The sequence below is a fragment of the Symphalangus syndactylus genome, chromosome 6 (genome assembly GCF_028878055.3).
Source record: "Symphalangus syndactylus isolate Jambi chromosome 6, NHGRI_mSymSyn1-v2.1_pri, whole genome shotgun sequence".
Lineage (NCBI taxonomy): Eukaryota > Metazoa > Chordata > Mammalia > Primates > Hylobatidae > Symphalangus > Symphalangus syndactylus.
The window spans coordinates 79,875,364-79,893,641 of NC_072428.2; the positions used below are offsets into that span (position 1 = coordinate 79,875,364).

General features: G+C 39.4%; 1 protein-coding gene across 7 annotated transcripts in view; it reads left to right on the forward strand.

The window, feature by feature from the left end:
• Positions 1-18,278, forward strand: part of CEP295 (centrosomal protein 295) — a 69,574-nt gene that overhangs the window by 27,542 nt on the left and 23,754 nt on the right. For 4 of the 7 annotated variants that reach the window (XM_055283263.2, XM_055283267.2, XM_055283270.2 and 1 more), the window contains 8 exons: positions 3,024-3,116; positions 3,267-3,370; positions 6,806-6,982; positions 7,624-7,721; positions 7,986-11,481; positions 13,775-13,952; positions 14,091-14,234; positions 17,536-17,688. In XM_055283263.2, coding sequence (XP_055139238.2) covers positions 3,024-3,116; positions 3,267-3,370; positions 6,806-6,982; positions 7,624-7,721; positions 7,986-11,481; positions 13,775-13,952; positions 14,091-14,234; positions 17,536-17,688 — 4,443 coding nt within the window. The remainder of the gene's footprint in view (positions 1-3,023; positions 3,117-3,266; positions 3,371-6,805; positions 6,983-7,623; positions 7,722-7,985; positions 11,482-13,774; positions 13,953-14,090; positions 14,235-17,535; positions 17,689-18,278) is intronic. The other 3 variants (XM_055283264.2, XM_055283265.2, XM_063642036.1) reach the window with 1 other exon arrangement.

Below are 18,278 nucleotides of genomic sequence, written 5' to 3' on the forward strand. Positions count from 1 at the left end.
TGTTAGTCATTGGTTAGTCTAGAGCTCATTCCGCAAGTCCCTTCTCTTTCTATCAAAACTCCCTAGTTGATCTCAAATGTCACACTTTACATTATCATCTATATACTGATGTCTCCCAAGTGTGCATGTCTATTTTTGGCCTCCTGTTTGAACTCACCTTACTTAACTGTTTCCTTCTCTTGTATATCTAATAATATCTTAAATTTGTTCAAAAGTGACCTGTTGATACCCCCTCCCACCACATACCTGCTTTTCCTACAGTATTCCACATTTCAGTATCTGGCAATATGTTAATTCCCTTGCTCAAGCCAAAAAGCTTATAGCCATTCTGCTTCCCTCTTTTCGTATCTTATGTATCTTACGTCCAAACTGTTAGCTGATCCAGTTGGTCCTACCCTCAAAATACATCCATAGTCCAACCATTTCTTTCCACCTACATCCTAGCTTAAGCCGTGTTCATTTTCTAGGGTAGATTCTTGTAGTAGCCTGCTATCGTCAGCCGTTGCACCTCCCTGTTGTCGTCTGTTAACATAGTGGTCCTCTTAAAAACAAGTAATCTCATGTCATTTCTTTGGATGAAGCCCTCCAGTAACTGTCAGTTTCACTCAGTAAAAACCAGAGAGTTTATAGTGGTTTCAAAGCCTTATATGACCTGCACACATACACCCCCACCACCACTACTCTCATACTCACTACCTCTCTGACTTCATTTGCCTGCCACACCTCCCTCCCCATCTTCTGCACTGTAGATGCCAGCTGGCTCGCTGTTTCTCAAACAGCAAGCATGGGACTCGTGGTCTTAGCAATTGCTAATCTTTTTGACGAGACTTCTCTTTTTCTTGGGTATTTCCTTGACTCACTCCCTCACTTCCTTCACATGTTTACTCAACTATCCCTTTCTCAGTAAGGCCTTTTCTGACTATATAAAATGGCACACTTCTACCACTCCCCACCTCTACCCCGACCTCCACACCTTTTACTTCCTATCCCCTTTACCCTGCTTTCCCCCCATAGCTCTTATGAATATCTGATGGGCCCAGTAAAGTGACTTTGGTGCTTATTTTGCTTATTGTCTTAATGCCTACCCCACCCATCCATAAGGACAGGAGCTTTGATTTTGTACATTGCTATGTCCTCAGAGTCTAGACTACTGCCTTGTACAAAACAGGTGCTCAGTTAACATTTGTTGAATTAATCGAATAATTTAAAGCAAGAGAGGTAAATTTGTAATCTAGACATATATATGATATTTAAAGCCATGGGCATAGAAAACCACTTGGAGGGGAAATAATTTAGTGAAAAGAGGGCTTGTAAGACCATCTGAGGGATTCCAACATCTAGAAGATGGCTAGAGGAAGGGCAGATAGCAAAGTCAGTAAAAGGAGTGGCCAGAGAAGTAGCAGAGAATATGGAGTTGAAATCCAAAAAAAGGGGACTCTCATAGTCAATCCATGACCAAGTTCTTTTGATAAAGGGCCTGGCCGGGCGCGGTAGCTCACACCTGTAATCCCAGCACTTTGGGAGGCCCAGGCGGGCGGATCACGAGGTCAGGAGATCGAGACCATCCTGGCTAACACGGTGAAACCCCGTCTCCACTAAAAATACAAAAAATTAGCCGTGCATGGGCTGGGTGCGGTGGCTCACGCCTGTAATCCCAGCACTTTGGGAGGCTGGGGCGGGCGGATCACGAGGTCAGGAGATTGAGACCATCCTGGCTAACATGGTGAAACCCCGTCTCTACTAAAAATACTAAAAAGTAGCTGGGCATGGTGGTTGTGGGCACCTGTAGTCCCAGCTACTTGGGATGCTGAGGCAGGAGAATGGCGTGAACCCGGCAGGTGGAGCTTGCAGTGAGCCGAGATCACGCCACTGCATTCCAGCCTGGGCGACAGAGTGAGACTCCATCTCACAAAAAAAGAAAAAAAAAAGAGCCAGGCGTGGTGGCAGGCACCTGTAGTCCCAGCTACTCGGGAGCATGAGGCAGGAGAATGGTGTAAACCGGAGGCAGAGCTTGCAGTGAGCTGAGATCGCGCCACTGCATTCCAGCGTGGGAGGCAAAATGAGACTCTGTCTCAAAAAAAAAAAAAAAACAAAACATAAAGGGCCAATATGAGCAGGCTTTCACCATTCTCGTCTTGCTTTATTCTCCCCCTTACCTGACTAAAACCATGCACACTGATCTCTCAGTTCCTTGAATGGGCCAAGGTTTGTTTCTTTATCCTCATGGGGCCTTTTATACCCGTTGGTCTGTCTGGAAAGGTCTCCTATACATCTTCACGTTGTTTACCTAGCTGGTTCTTCCTTACCTTGCAAGTGTCTGCTTAAATGTCGTTTCCTCAGAGAAATTTCATCTTGCCCAGATTTATTATACTCTATTGTATAACCATTCATTTTTCTTATATAGTACTTATTACAATTTCTAATTTTATAATTTTTTCTGGGATAATTATATGATGGTTCTGCCACCTACTCTGTAAAGCCTCCTTGAGGCATTTTCTCATTCACTGTGGTGTCCCCAGCATCTGCCACATAAGTAGGTGCCAAATGAATTAATGAGTGAATGAACAGATAGCTCCATGCAGACTATCTGGCTACCCAAATATGATCAGAACAAATTGCTTTAACTTCCTTCTCTGCTCTGGTTTCACAAATTATTTTTTAAAAACCTAGTATCCAAATATATCAAAGATACATTGACATTTTGTTAGCTTCTCTTTTTTAACTTCGATACCTTGTTGTTTCCACTCTTTTTATGCTTTTCTCCTGTGTTTGAAACCCTATCAGCGTATCTTTTAAATCAGTTCTTCACGTTTTCACAATTTCATTCTTTCATCTCTGTTGTTATTATTAGGCTTGGGTTTAATGAGAAATATATCTGATCATCAGGAAGGTGACTGGATCTTAACTAGATGTGACATTCAGATGGCCCTAGATTGAATCTGTTAATACCAGAATTTTGTTATTTCACTTTAAGTTTGACAATGATTATATATTCATAATAACAGTGGTATTATCTATTACAGTTGTTGAAAGTGATACACTAACAATTGAGTCTGGACCACTTGCTAGTGAAGATAAACCACTTTCGTGTGGTACAAACTCTGGAAAAGAACAAGGTATTTCTTTTTATCACATCCTCAAATTAAATTTGACTCCTTGCATCTTTTTTTAAATAAAATTACATGTGATATATTAAGAAAGGGCATTATAGTGGTGTCAAAATTCTAAATTATTGAAACTAATTTTTGTTTGGGGCATTCCCCTAGAAATAAATGAGACTCTGCCTATCACAACTGTAGCTCAGAGTTCAGTTCTACTTCATCCTCAAGAAGAAGCAGCCAGGATTAGAATGTCAGCAAGGCAGAAACAGGTAATTTGAAATTTTATTTTTAAAGGTTTATTTTTCCCCTAGGTACTATTATATAATTTTGTTTGGCCAATGAAATTTGTCTTAATGTCTGGCTAATTTTGATATGTTTTTGACATTGTCTTACACAAACATTCAGCTGATAAAATGCGTGTTGTCTTTGCTCATACTGCTCATTCAACCCTTGTTGTGTCTGCTTTATATTTTATATATTTGTATAGATCTTCCCTATAAAATTTATTAGCTTTTAAAAAGCAGAGACTATCTTCTTTAAAAAATTCAATTTATCCTACACAGTTTCTGATACAATGCTTTGTACATAGCAAGTATACAATAAATAGTTGTTGAATTAACAAGTCCTTGTCATAGTATTAGACACTCAGATGGGCTTTGTAATCCCACAAGGTTTTTGAAAAATAATACTTCAGAGGAAAAACTTTTAATAAACAACCCCCTTTTTTTGCTCCGTCGCCCAGGCTGGAGTACAGTGACATGATCATCGCTCACTACAGCCTTGACCTCCTCAGTTCAATCCTCTGACCTCAGCTTCCTGAGTAGCTAGGACTACAGGTATAGGCCACCATGCCCAGCTAATTTTTTTTTTTTTTCCTAGTAGAGATGAGCTCTTGCTATGTTGCCCAAGCTAAACTATAACTTCTTTAGGCCAGGCATGGTGACTTATGCCTGAAATCCCAGCACTTTGGGAGGCTGAGGTGGGCCGATCTCTTGAGTCCAGGAGTTTGAGACCAACCTGGTGAAACCCTGTCTCTACTAAAAATACAAAAATCAGCCGAGTGTGGTGACAAACATCTGTAGTCCCAGCTACCCAGGATGCTAAGGTGGGAGGATTGCTTGAACCCAGGAGGTGGAGGTTGCAGTGAGTCAAGATCACACCACTGCACTCCAACCTGGATGACAGAGTGAGACTCTATCTCAAAAAAAAAAAAAAGGCCAGGCCCAATGGCTCACGCCTGTAATCCCAGCACTTTGGGAGGCTGAGGCAGGTGGATAATGAGGTCAAGAGATTGAGACCATCGTGGCTAACACGGTGAAACCCCGTCTCTACTAAAAATACAAAAAATTAGCCGGGCGTGGTGGCGGGCACCTGTAGTCCCAGCCACACAGGAGTCTGAGGCAGGAGAATGGCATGAACCCAGGAGGCGGAGCTTGCAGTGAGCCGAGATTGCGCCACTGCACTCCAGCCTGGGCGACAGAGTGAGACTCTGTCTCAAAACAAAACAAAACAAAAAAAACTTCCTTAACTTATAACTTTGGTCTCATCTACTTTTAATAAAATATTTTTTTAACCCAACTTACCTTGAAGGAGGCTAATTATTACTAAGCAGGCCAGTTTATAGTCCTAGTTAGTTTTTTCAAAAATACGTCTGGGAAATGATAGTTCCGTGAGCCAGTATTTCTTCTCAGATAAATATATTCTCAGGCCGGGCGCAGTGGCTCATACCTGTCATCCCAGTACTTTGGGAGGCTTAGGCGGGCGGATCACCTGAGGAGTTTGAGACCAGCCTGGCCAACATGGTGAAATCCCATCTCTACTAAAAATACAAAAATTATCTGGGCGTGGTGGTGCGCACCTACAATTCCAGCTACTCAGAAAGCTGAGGCAGGAGAATCGCTTGAACTCAAGAGGCGGAGGTTGCAATCAGCCAAGATTGTGCCAATGCATTCAGCCTGGGCGACGAGCGAAACTATCTCAAAAAAAAAGAAAAATTTCTCATCAATAGTCTAGAACAGTATTGTTCAGTAGCACTTTCTGTGATGATGGAAATGTTCTATATCTATGTACAGTATGTACCTGTTAGCCACATGGGCTGTTGAATAAAATATTGTTAGCGTAACTGAGGAACTGAATTTTAAGTTTTATTTAATTAAATTTAAGTGGTCACATAAAGCCAGTAACCACTGTATGGATAGTACAGTTGTAGATGTACTACAGAAGTGTAAACAGTCTAAATTCAGGGGCTCCTATGAGTAAGGGAAAGTAAGGAAGAGGAACTGTCTGGGAACTCAGTTGAAGCCACTGTTGCCTAACTAGGAATAGGTAAAGAATCAGGTCAAAACATTTTTTATTTTGAAAACAAGATCATTGTTCATTATCTCTAGTAGAAGTGCTGCTCTTTATATAATAAAACAACGTGCATTCCTTTTTTTACTTATTCAGTAAATATTTGTCTGTCTATCAGGGACTGTAGAGTAGTCCCTGCTTATCCACAGTTTATATGTTCCAAGACCCCTCGTGGATGCTTGATAGTACCAAACTGCGGATAATATTGATTCCTGTATATACTATGGGTGAATTTACTTTTCCTACTTTATAATTCCACTGATAGAAGATTTACTTTTACCATAGATCTTAGCAATCAGCATATAATTTTTTTTCTTTCCTTATTGAGAACTTTCAGCTTTTCACTAAAAGGAAGCACTTTACAGCCTCTCTTTGACATATCAAAATTGCCAGCATTACTATTCTTATGCTGTGGAGCCATTATGAAATAAAATAAGGGTTATTTGAACACAAGCACTGTGATGCTGCAACAGGCAAGTTTTTGTAACCAAGATGGCTACTAAGTAACAAATGGCCTGGTCCAGTTTACAGCATGGATATGCTGGACAAAGGGATTATTCATGTTTTCAGCAGTACAGAGCAGGACAATGCAAGATTTCATCACACTACTTAGATTAGTGCATAATTTAAAACTTATGAATTATTTCTGGAATTTTCTATTTAAGATTTTCTGGCTGCTGTTGACCCTGAATAATTAAACCACAAAAGCTAAACTGCAGATAGGAGAGGACTAAGGTGCTGGATTTGGCAGGCTAGTTTTGTCCTCATGAAACTCACAGTTACTTGAACATGTTCATATTAGAGTGTGAGTGTGCTTGTATGGTATTAGAGTTTATGTGTTATCTTTCTGCCATTTTCTTCTGTTCCATGCCTGACAAAAAAGACATAGAATGTTGTTCATTGTTTCTAGATAACTATCCCTCTTAATGAGTATGGTTAAGAAGTCAAAGTATTTTAGGAGGCCTTGGTATGTAATTTCTTTAGTCATTATTTATACTATTAAATGTGTGAACATAGAATTTGGCTGTACGTCATTTGCTACTTCAAGGTAGTTCTTCAGTGGTGATCAGGGTTTCCCTGTGCTCTCAGAAAGTAGAAATAGTTAATGTATTTATTCTTTCTTTTCCTTCTGCCTTTTTTTACTTCTATCCCTTTTTCTCTTTTTCCCATTTCCCATCTTTTACTCCCATCCTCAGTCTGTCAGTGACAACAACAGAGATAAAGCATCACCACTTACTTCTTTGAAAATTGGTACCCTTGGTGAAGAAACCTAATTTCTTTTAAATGGAATGTGTGTTAGCTTTGCCTCTGTATGAGTTTGTTGTTAATAGATCAGTAGTATTTTTGTTACCTAGATAATGGAAATAGAAGAGCAGAAGCAAAAGCAATTGGAATTACTTGAACAAATTGAACAGCAGAAATTAAAATTAGAAACTGACTGCTTCAGGGCTCAGCTGGAAGAAGAAAAAAGAAAAAAAACTCAACCGACTGGGGTAGGATGCAGAAAATCTCATCACTACATAAATCATTTGGTGAGGGGGAGCAAGCAAATATGAACACTTGTAGCATTTAGAAAAGTAAAATGGATGGCTGGTCACGGTGGCTCATGCCTGTAATCTCAGCACTTTGGGTGGCCGAGACGGGCAGATCACTTCAGGTCAGGAGTTCGAGGCCAGCCTGGCCAATGTGGTGAAACCCCATCTCTACTAAAAATACAAAAATTAGCTGGGCGTGGTGGCACATGCCTGTAATCCCAGCTACTCCGGAGGCTGAGGCAGGAGAATCACTTGAACCTGGGAGGTGGAGGTTGCAGAGCAAGACTCCATCTCAAAAAAATAATAAGAGTAAAATGCCTTTGTAATTCTTTTTTGGTCTTTTTTTGATATAATGTATGTATATATGAATAAATTTGCATCAGTTACGGCTTTCATCTTTCAGTTTCTATAAGATACTAATAGATATGACCATGGTTTGTAGGTAATGCGTACGTTGAGCTTTTGGACCTGTGCTAAAGGAGAATGACAGATTAGTTCATTTCTTACTAATGGAAATGCCAGTCATTTTCTAAAAAATAAAGCTGTATAGAAGTTTACAATTATAGAACTGTATGTAAAAATATTTCAATACTTATTTCTAAATTTGCTTTTTAATTAGTAACTTTGTCTTTTATTAGGTTGGCATTGCTCCAGCATCATGCACTGTAATTTCTGATGAAGATAGTCATAGGCAGATGATTCGTAACTATCAACATCAGCTTTTACAACAAAACAGGTATTGGCTAGGGTATAATTTATATGTGATTGTATGTGACTACATTTTTAGGATTTATTATTTCGTTTATATGAGGATCTAATTTGGATTTCCTTAGAACTATGGCATTTAGAATTGCCATTCTTAAAGGACAATGTGGGCGTAATTTCTCTTCACCATGAGTATTGCCAACCCTAGATTGCTGTTTGTTAAATTTGATGTATAGACATGGGGCTTTTTATTTTTCATTAAAAAAGAATAATTGTTTGCTTTTGTTTTTGGTAGGTTACACAGGCAGTCTGTTGAAACAGCCAAGAAACGATTACTTGAATATCAAACTATGTTAAAAGGAAGGTGCCCATCGATGTCAGCTGTATCATTGATAACTGATTCTGTTATATCAGTGCCATCATGGAAATCTGAGAGACCAACTGCTATATCAGAGCATTGGGATCGAGGTCAGAGACTCAAGTTGAGTCCTAACAAATACCAATGCATACAACCTATACAGACCTCCAAATTAGAACAAGATCATTTTCAGGTAGCGAGACAAAATCACTTTCCACAAAGACAGGTGGAAACAACAGAAACATTAGGCGCTTCAGATATTTTAACCAATCAAGCTTTAGAATCACAAGAACATCTAAGGCAATTCTCTCAGACTGAAACACAACAGAGAGACTATAAATTGGTCCCCAAAGATTCTGAGACACTTTCAAGGGCTTTGTCACGTGACAGGCGGCTAATATCACAGGATGCTAGAAAAATATCTGAAACATTCAGGGCAACAACTTTTCAAAGTTTAGAATCCCAACAATTGTTCTCAGAGAATAGTGAAAATATATCTTCCCATCTAACTGAACCTTCTTCATTTGTACCACTGGTACCTCAGCGTTCTTTTAGTTCTCTGCCTGTTAAAGTTGAATCAGGAAAAATTCAAGAACCCTTTTCAGCCATGAGCAAAAGTACAGTTTCCACAAGCCATTCTATAATCAGCCAAATGCATGATAGGCCTTTGCTGCTGTCAGAGAATATCACAGCCCAGCAAGGTAATATGAAGGCCCTCCAAGAACAGTTAGACCTACAGAAGAAAGTTCTTCAGGCAAGACAGGAAGCTCAGGAACAGTTGCTTCTGTGCAAACAGAAAGAATTGGAACAGCAAACTGGCCTCTCGGTATTCCTTCCCTTGGTAACTCCAGATTCATCTGCTTTATTGCCTTCTGCCAAAGCAGATTTGGGGAGAATCCAGGAATCTTCACCAACCAAGAATAATACTGCAGTTTCCTCAGACCATCATGTGATCTCACAACTTCAGGATAGGTTTTTGAGCCTTTCACAGCCTATCCTATCACAGCAAAATAATTTTAAATTTCTCCAAGAGCAGTTGAATATTCAGAAGGATAGCCTTCAGGCTAGGCGAGAAGCCCAGGAAGTATTGTATGTACATAAACAGAGTGAATTGGATAGAAGAGTATGTTCTGAACAGGCTGAGCCCTCTTTTCCATTTCAGGTAGCTCAGCATACATTTACTTCACTACCATCTGCTGATACAAAATCTGGAAAAATACAGGAGCAACATTTATCTAAGAGCGAGAAAGGACTTGTTTCATGCCAATCTGACATCCCCAAATCTCAGGATGGGTCTTTGAGTTTCCTACAGCAGTTCCTACCTCTACATGATAGTTTGAAGTTGCACCAAGAACAGTTGACTAAACAGAGGGATACTCTTCAGGCTAGGCATGAAGCTCAGGTAGAATTACATAGACATAGAGATTTGGGGGACAGTAAGTCTGGGGTCGTGAGCTCTTCATCCTCACCAGTGGTTGTTCAGCGTTCAGTTGCTTCACAAGCTTCTGCTAAAGCTGAGCCTAGAATTCAGGAGCTTTATTTATCTGAGAAGGAGAATGTAGTTCCCTCCAGTCATTCGATAATCCCAACATTTCAGGATAAGTCTCTTAGTTTTCCACAGCATAGCCTGCCACAGCAAGAAAACTTGACAAGACTCCAAGAACAGTCACAAATACAAAGGGTAATACTTAGTGCTAAAGAAGGAACTCAGGAATTTGTACACACAGAAAGTGAATTGGAGAAAAGAATTTCTTCTGAACAGACTGGCACCTCCTCATCTCTTTCCCAGGTAGATGAATCTGAGAGATTCCAGGAATGTATATCAATCAAGAGTGACGGTACCATTCCCTTAAGCCATCCTAAGATCCCAAGATGTCAGGAAAGACTTTTGAGACTTTCACAACATATACTACCTCTACAAGGTAATTTGGAGGAACACCAAGCACGGCTAGACCCTGAGAAAGAAGCCTTTCATTTCAGCCAGAAAACCCAAGAAAATACATCTTCAGAACAAACTGGCTCATCTTCATTCATACCCCAGTTGGTACAGCTTTCATTTACTTCGTTAGCTTCAGCTGAGTCTGGCACAATCCTGGAACCTCTTTTTACAGAGAGTGAAAGTAAAATTTTTTCAAGCCACCTTCAGATCCCACAATTGCAGGATAGACTTTTGAGGATATCGCAACTTATCCAGCCTCAACAAGATAATTTGAAGGCACTTCAAGAACAGTTAGCTACACAGAGAGAAGCCATCATTCTAGCTAGACAAGAAGCTCGGGAAGAATTACTTTTACGTCAGAGTGAATGGGAGGGAAGAATATCTCCCGAGCAGGTTGACACCTCTTTCTTACCCCTAGTACCACAGCATTCATTCGCCTCATTAACTCTTACTGAATCTGAAAGAAACCAAGAACCATGTTCAATTAACAGTGATAATATGGTATCCTCAGGTCACTCAGAGATATCAACATTGCCTGATGGGCTATTGGGTTTATCACATCTTGTTTTACCTCAACAAGATAATTTGATTGCACTTGAAGAACACTTGCATACACAGACAGATTTCCTTCCTTCTATTGAGAAAACCCAGAAAGAATTGGTTTTGTCAAAACCATGTAAATTTGAGGAAAAGATATCTTCTGAGCATTTTATCCAGTCTCACTATGGTGATTTGCAGGCACTTCAACAGCAGTTAGATACACAGAAGAAAGCCATTCGATCTATACAGGAAGTCCAAGAAGAATTGCTTTTGCAAAGATTAAGTGAATTGGAGAAAAGGGTATCATCTGAACAAGTTAGCTCCTCTTCATTCGTATCCCAGGTGCCTGTTGCTGCCTCTGAAAGAACCCAGAAGTCTTTCCCAACCAAAAGTAATGATACTGTTCCCTCAAGTCATCGTGAGATTCCAAGATTACAGGATAGACTTTTGAGTTTATCACAGCCTATTCTGCCTCAGCAAGATAGTATGACAGCACAATTGGATGCACAAAGGGAAGTGATGTATTCTTATGAGAAACCCCAGGAAGAACTGTCTTTAAACAAAGAAAGAAAGTTGAACAAAAGTGAATCTGCTGAGCATACTATCCCCTCTTTGTTTCTACCCAAGGAAACAGAGCATTCGTTTATTCTACTACCTTTTGCAGAAGCTAAACCTAAAAGCACCTGTGAATTGTATTCATCCCAGAATGAACATGCAGCCCCCCCAGGTGATCCTGTGATCCCAGGGTTTCAAGATGGACTTTTGAGTTTTTCACAGCCTGTCTTAACTCAGCAAGATAACTTGGGACTTCAGAAGCAGTTGGATCTACAAAGAGAAGTTCTGCATTATAGCCAGAAAGCCCAAGAAAAATTGCTTGTACAGAGACAAACAGCATTGCAGCAGCAGATACAGAAACATGAAGAGACTTTGAAGGATTTCTTTAAAGACAGTCAGGTATGTTTTAAACCTGAATAATAATGAAACAATAGAAGTTTAAACGCAAATCAGTTTTTAATACTAAGATTGCAAGTTTTCAGTTATTGAGAAAAAGTAGTTTGACCTTAACTGTGCTTTGATTTTTCACCCTAAATGATGTGGAAGTTAAAACAAAAATCGATCCACCCACATGGTGTTTATGAGGTTAATAGTTACGTGAAGCCCAATTAATTTTATTTTTTAAATTTTCTTTTGTTTTCGCTTCTTTTTTTTTTTTTTTTTTTTTTAGACAAGGTCTCGCTCTGTTGTCCAGGCTGGAGTGCAGTGGCACCATGTTGGCTCACTGCAACCCCTACCTCCTGGGTTTAAGTGGTTCTTGTGTCTCAGTCTCCCAAGTAGCTGGGATTACAGACGTGTACCACCATGCCTGGCTAAATTTTGTGCTTTTTTTTAATAGAGACAGGGTTTTGCCATGTTGGCGAGGTTGGTCTCAAACCAACCTCAGCCTCCCAAAGTGCTGGGATTACAGGTGTGAGCCACTGCACCTGGCCCAAAGCTCAATTAATTTCACCTGCAAACACACCACAAAACAATGTAGATTCTTATTTTGGAGTTTTGTTTTAATGGATTTTAAGCTTACCATAAGATTAAAATTGTAAAAATAACTGGTTAGCAGAATTTCTCTTATGTAGCAACAGGCATTGTGCTCTTTGTTGACATTTATATACAAATCAAAATCAGTACCATCTTTTTTCTCAAGTGACACTATTATGGTTTGTTGTAAAACTGGCACGATTTTACGCTGATGTAGAGCTGGACCTGCTGCTTTTATCTGAATTGTTCATAAGACTCTGGCCCAGTGACTCATTCATAGTTGCCCTATCTGGGAGACAAGAGTTTGTTCTAAATTTGAATGTATCCATTTTATTTTAAAAGGCCGGTTCCGCTGGGCATGGTGACTCAGGCCTATAATCCCAACACTTTGAGAGGCCGTGGCAGGTGGATCTCCTGAGCCCAGGAGTTCAAGACCAGCCTGGGCAACATGGTGAAACCCTGTCTCTACAAAAAGTACAAAAATTAGCCAGGCATGGTAGCATGTACCTCTAGTCCTAGCAACTCTGGAGGCTTAGGTGGGAGGATGACTTGAGCCCAGGAGGTTGAGACTGCAGTGAGCTGTATTATGCCACTATACTCCAGCCAGGGCGATGAGGGAGACCCTATCTCAAAAAAAAAAATAAATGGAAGGCTACTTCCTAAATTTATTATTTAGTCTAAATAGAATTCTACAAATCCTTTGATGTCAAGAAGAAGCTTGAGTTGGGTTCAGGAAGAGTTAACGTCTAGAGATTTACTGGTCATTTAAAGGAAAAGTAATGGCAAAAGAAAAGCAGAGGGAAATACTCAAATATAATCTCTTATGGAAAGATGCAATGGAGGCTAAGTTTTTTTTGTTTGTTTTTTGTTTGTTTGTTTGTTTGTTTTTGAGACGGAGTCTTGCTCTGTCACCAGGCTGGAGTGTAGTGGCATCATCTCAGCTCACTGCAACCTCTGATTCCCTGGTTCAAGCGATTCTCCTGCTTCAGCCTTCCGGGTAGCTGGGATTACAGGCATGCACCACCATGCCCAGCTAATTTTTGTATTTTTTGTAGAGACAGGGTTTTGCCATGTTGCCTAGGCTGGTCTCAATATCCTGAAATCATGATCTGCCTGCCTTGGCCTCCCAAAGTGCTGGGATTACAGGCGTGAGCCACTGCACCTGGCTGTAGGCTAAGTTTTTAAGTCCAAGGCTGTGAATGGCTGTTTTTTTTTTTTTTCTTTGAGACGAAATCTTGCTCTATTGCCCACGCTGCAGGCTGGAGTGCAATGGCACAATCTTGGCTCACTGCAACCTCTGCCTCCCAGGTTCAAGTGATTCTCCTGCCTCAGCCTCCTAAGTGGCCGGGATTACAGGCATGCTCTACCACGCCCAGCCAATTTTTCTATTTTTAGTAGAGACGGGGTTTCAGCATGTTGGCCAGGCTGGTCTTGAACTCCTGACTTCAGGTGTCCTGCCCACCTTGGCTTCCCAAAGTGCTGGGATTACAGGCGTGAGCCACCGTGCCCGACCGAGTGGTTGTATTTTCAATGGAAACATTATCCTTTTGGCATTAGAAGCATATCTTATTTTTTATATATAGATAAAACTGTGTGATTGATGGAACTATTTATTTGGTTGACGTTCTAATTTAAGAAGGGAGATATAAGTCTAATGAATAATTCTTCACACGATCCCCCAACTTGTGTTTCTCCACCCTCATCTCGACTTTTTCAGATAAGTAAGCCCACAGTTGAAAATGATTTAAAAACCCAGAAGATGGGGCAGCTCAGAGAGTGGTTTCCTAATACACAAGACCTAGCAGGAAATGATCAAGAAAATATTAGGCATGCAGATAGGAACAACTCTGATGATAATCATTTGGCTTCAGAAGATACTAGTGCCAAGCAAAGTGGTAAGATAATTGTGTTTGATTGTAATTATTTCACTGATTATTCCTTGTTTTCCTCCCCTGTAGCTTGCTAGTTGAAGAAAAGTTAGAAGTATGTTAATAGATTTTGTATTGTATCCAACTTTGTCATTGACTTAATAGGTGAGCATCTGGAAAAAGATCTGGGGAGAAGATCCTCAAAGCCACCTGTAGCAAAAGCCAGATGTGGTTTGGACTTAAATCAGCATGAACTTAGTGCTATACCAGAAGTAGAGTCACCAGCAAGTGGCAGAACTTCTATCCCAGGTAAATAGATGCTTTGATAAAACAAGATTTTTAAATAATTTGCCAGTTTTCTTTTTCTTTTTTTTTTTTTTTTTATTATACTTTAGGTTTTAGGGTACATGTGCACAATGTGCAGGTTTGTTACATATGTATCCATGTGCCATGTTGATTTCCTGCACCCATTAACTCGTCATTTAGCATTAGGTATATCTCCTAATACTGTCCCTCCCCCCTCCCCCCACCCCACAACAGTCCCCGGAGTGTGATGTTCCCCTTCCTGTGTCCATGAGTTCTCATTGTTCAATTCCCACCTATGAGTGAGAACATGCGGTGTTTGGTTTTGTTTTGTTTTGAGACGGAGTCTTGCTCTGTTGCACAGGCTGGAGTGCAGTGGCGCAATCTCAGCTCACTGCTAGCTCCGCCTCCCAGGTTCACTCCATTCTCCTGCCTCAGCCTCCCCAGTAGCTGGGACTAGAGGTGCCCGCCTCCATGCCTGGCTAATTTTTTTGTATTTTTAGTAGAGACGGGGTTTCATCATGTTCGCCAGGATGGTCTTGATCTCCTGACCTTGTGATCTGCCGCCTCAGCCTCCCAAAGTGCTGGGATTATAGTCGTGAGCCACTGCGCCTGGCCCCATCTCTGTAATTCTTAATAGTCTTATGTGAATTTCATAATTGTTTTTAGAATTCAGATTCACTAAATAATTTTCTCAAATTTATCAAAATAAATTATTTTTAAAGGGGAAAATTAGCTTTGTCAATAGGTACTTAGAAGTTGTATCCTTCTTAGTATAGTAGTTGAAAAAAAAGCTGTAATGTTAATATTAACTGTTTTGATCTTCAGCTATAAAATAATGTACCTGTGTTTCTGAGCATTTGAAAGAATTAAGGGAGGTATGCCAGGTGCAGTGACTCACCTGTAATCCCAGCACTTTGGGAGGCTGAGATGGGAGGATGGAGACCAGCCTGGTGTGACACAGGGAAACCCCATCTGGTGGCGCTTGCCTGTAGTGTTCAGCTACTTGGGAGGCTGAGGTGGGAGGCTCACTTGAGCCCAGGGGGTTGAGACTGCAGTGGTTTCTTTTAAGTCTAGGAGTAACTCTAAATAAGTCAGGAGCCCTAGGTAGGTGAACTAAAATCCCTACCAAAACCCCTGGTAGGTGAACTACCAGGCCCTCATGATCTTTCTCTTCCTCCCTTCAAGACTTAGTAAGTATCATTTGTTTGGTAAACTTATTCAGATTTCCTTCACATGAAGTCTTGGTCTCATCATAGCCTTTACCATACTTCTTAGTGTAATACTTCTATCATCATATTACATGCAAGTAATTTAAAAAGGGAAATAGCGCTCAAAGGTATAACACAAAACAGCAGTTCTTCCTGCCCCCTACACACCCTTTAATACCACTTACCAGAGGCAGTTGCTTTTCAAGTATTTTAAGTATTTCTTCTTGTATTTACTTCCATAGTTGCAGTGGGTTTAAGCAAAAATTAAGCTAAATTATCATTATGGTGATACATAGACCTTTTTCGCTGCTAAGTCCATTAGTATGTTATTATATTTTATTTTTCTAAACTTTTTTTCGTGTAGTAAATTCTTATTTAATTTGCTTAAAGTTTTTAGAGTGTCTGTCTTTCGACTCTACTACTTCAGTTAAATACCTCTCAATATAATGTAGTTTGCACTATTTTCTCTTTTTGTGGAACACCTTTTAGTTGGAAGTTGTATGGGCCATGCAATGCATTCTTAACAAGGGTGTTTTTTCCCCCAAAGGGATAAAAATTGGTTCTTGGGGAGGTGAAAAAAAACTTTTACTATTTGTATGTACAAAGGACAAATATGCATAAACAGATATACAGTATATTTGTGGTTATTAAAACTGAATGGGGGTAGAGGCAATTTGAAAAGGAAAAGTCTAAAAAGACTCCTTAAGGGATGATAAAAATAAGGTTGAGAAATACTGATCTATATTGATCTTTCCATTTTTTCTTCTCTTTCTTTTTCTTTGGGTTTTGTTTTCTGGGCTAATTTTCTTAATTTTGTGTTCTGACTTTTCTTTTGAACTTTTGATGATCAAATTGTAGTTTCTAAAAGGTTACTCTTTTTCTCTGATTATTTTCCTTTTTTATAGCATCCTGCTTTGTTTCATGGATGCAGAATATTGTCTACTTTAAATATTTATAGTGGATTTTCTGGTTTGGGTTTTTATATTTTTGAGTTCTTTCATTTTTTCATTGTCTCTGTCCTATACTTTAGAACCTTTCCTCTAATATCTTCATATTTGAACGGGATGCTAAAAGGCCAGTTGGAGCTTCTCTCGAGGTGAGGGGCCATATGTGCTGTTGGACTTTATTGGAAAAAGTATGGCTTTGTAGTGAGGACGTTCACTGTAGTATCTGTAGTTCCATTCCTTGAGAGAAGTTTAGTTTCTTCAAAGAAATACCTTCTAAGCTTGATACAAGCCTGGCTGTTGATATTATCGAGCCAGACCTAGGAGATCTGGATTGAGGATGCAGACTTTATTTTAACACCCTCTGATTTCCTTATGGCATTCTGTCACCCCCTTCCACTCTTGCCTCCTTTCTGTGCCTGATCCCCAGGACTCCAGAGTGTATCAGATTCGGTTTCTCCAGAGAATAAACCTTTAGTTTCCTCTGGGGATGATGTTGATGGACAGGGATCTCAGGAGAGGGATATAACTCTTCCAAGTACACAGTCTTAAACGTTCTGCTTTTAGTTTCCTGCTGCATGTATTCCTTTTGTAGTGGTGCCTAGCGCCCTTAATTCCCAATTTTTGGGGGGATGCTTTATCAAAATATAACCTTCAAAGAGGTGCACAAATCATGTTTGTTTCAGTGGTTTATCACTGTAATAATCACACCCATGTAAACACCACCAGGTCAAGAAGTGGAACATTAGAGAACCCAGTAAACACTTCTCTTTTACCTTCCCAATTATCATCCCCTCTCTTCTAAACCATATATTGATTCTTATACCACAAATTAGTTGTGGTTATTTTTGAACTTTATATATAAATTATGAATGCATGTTATAATGGCTGGTAAATTCTCCATGAATTTTCTTTGTGATTAGTCAATACTGAGACATAATCTGATGTGGTGAGGTAGCAGCATCATTAAAAGCTTAGTAAAATTAAATACAAATAACAGAAAAGCTTGACTGTGAAAGATAAGGAATTATTTTCTTGCTATATACAATAAGTCTTTAAGAGTTTAGATTTCTACCCATAATCTAAATTGGCACTTTAGTTCTAGCTATTAATAGTTCCAGAAACTGAAGTGGAAATATTTTTTTCCCCCAGGTAAACCAGGTATTTATCAAGACAGAGACCCCCTGAGAGTCTCAGTAAGCCGAGAACAAAGTTTCTTTGGGAGCCCACTGGCCCGTGATCCGTTTAGTTGTCTTCAGCCAGTTGGCCAAGAGAATGTCTGTGGTGATAACTCTGATGAAGCAGGTGAGAAATAAATGGAAAGTGGAATTGTGTGCACAAGGATATGTGGACAAAAGATATTTATTATTTTGTTATTTGTAATGGTGAAAAATGGTAAATAACGTTAGTTACTGCTGTTAATGGAATCGTTATGAGGCACTCTTACTATATTGTTCTATGCAGTTGTTAAATGAGTAATTTTGCTTTTAAATTGTTTTATTAAATACCAGTAAGAAGTTTATCAAGGTATGAGTTTTATACAGTTGGCAGCATCCATAAATTTTATGTTTAAGCCTATTTGTAACAATCCATATCTAATTGAATACCATTAATTATTTTAAAAATTCTATCTGTGGACATTCTAAATAAGCCATTTTATGTTTATTTTTAAATATTTGGAAAATAAAGATAATTACAAGGAAAAATATTTAAATCACTTAATCCTAAAACCCAAAGACAGCCAATGTTAATCTTCTCACTTCTGAATTTATATATGTATATATAGCACAGGATATTTTATGTATAATTTGTGTACTGATCCTACAAAGCATAGTTGTAGTACTATTTTATTAGTTGTAAGGCATCTTTTTTTTTTTTTTTTTTTTTTTTTTTGA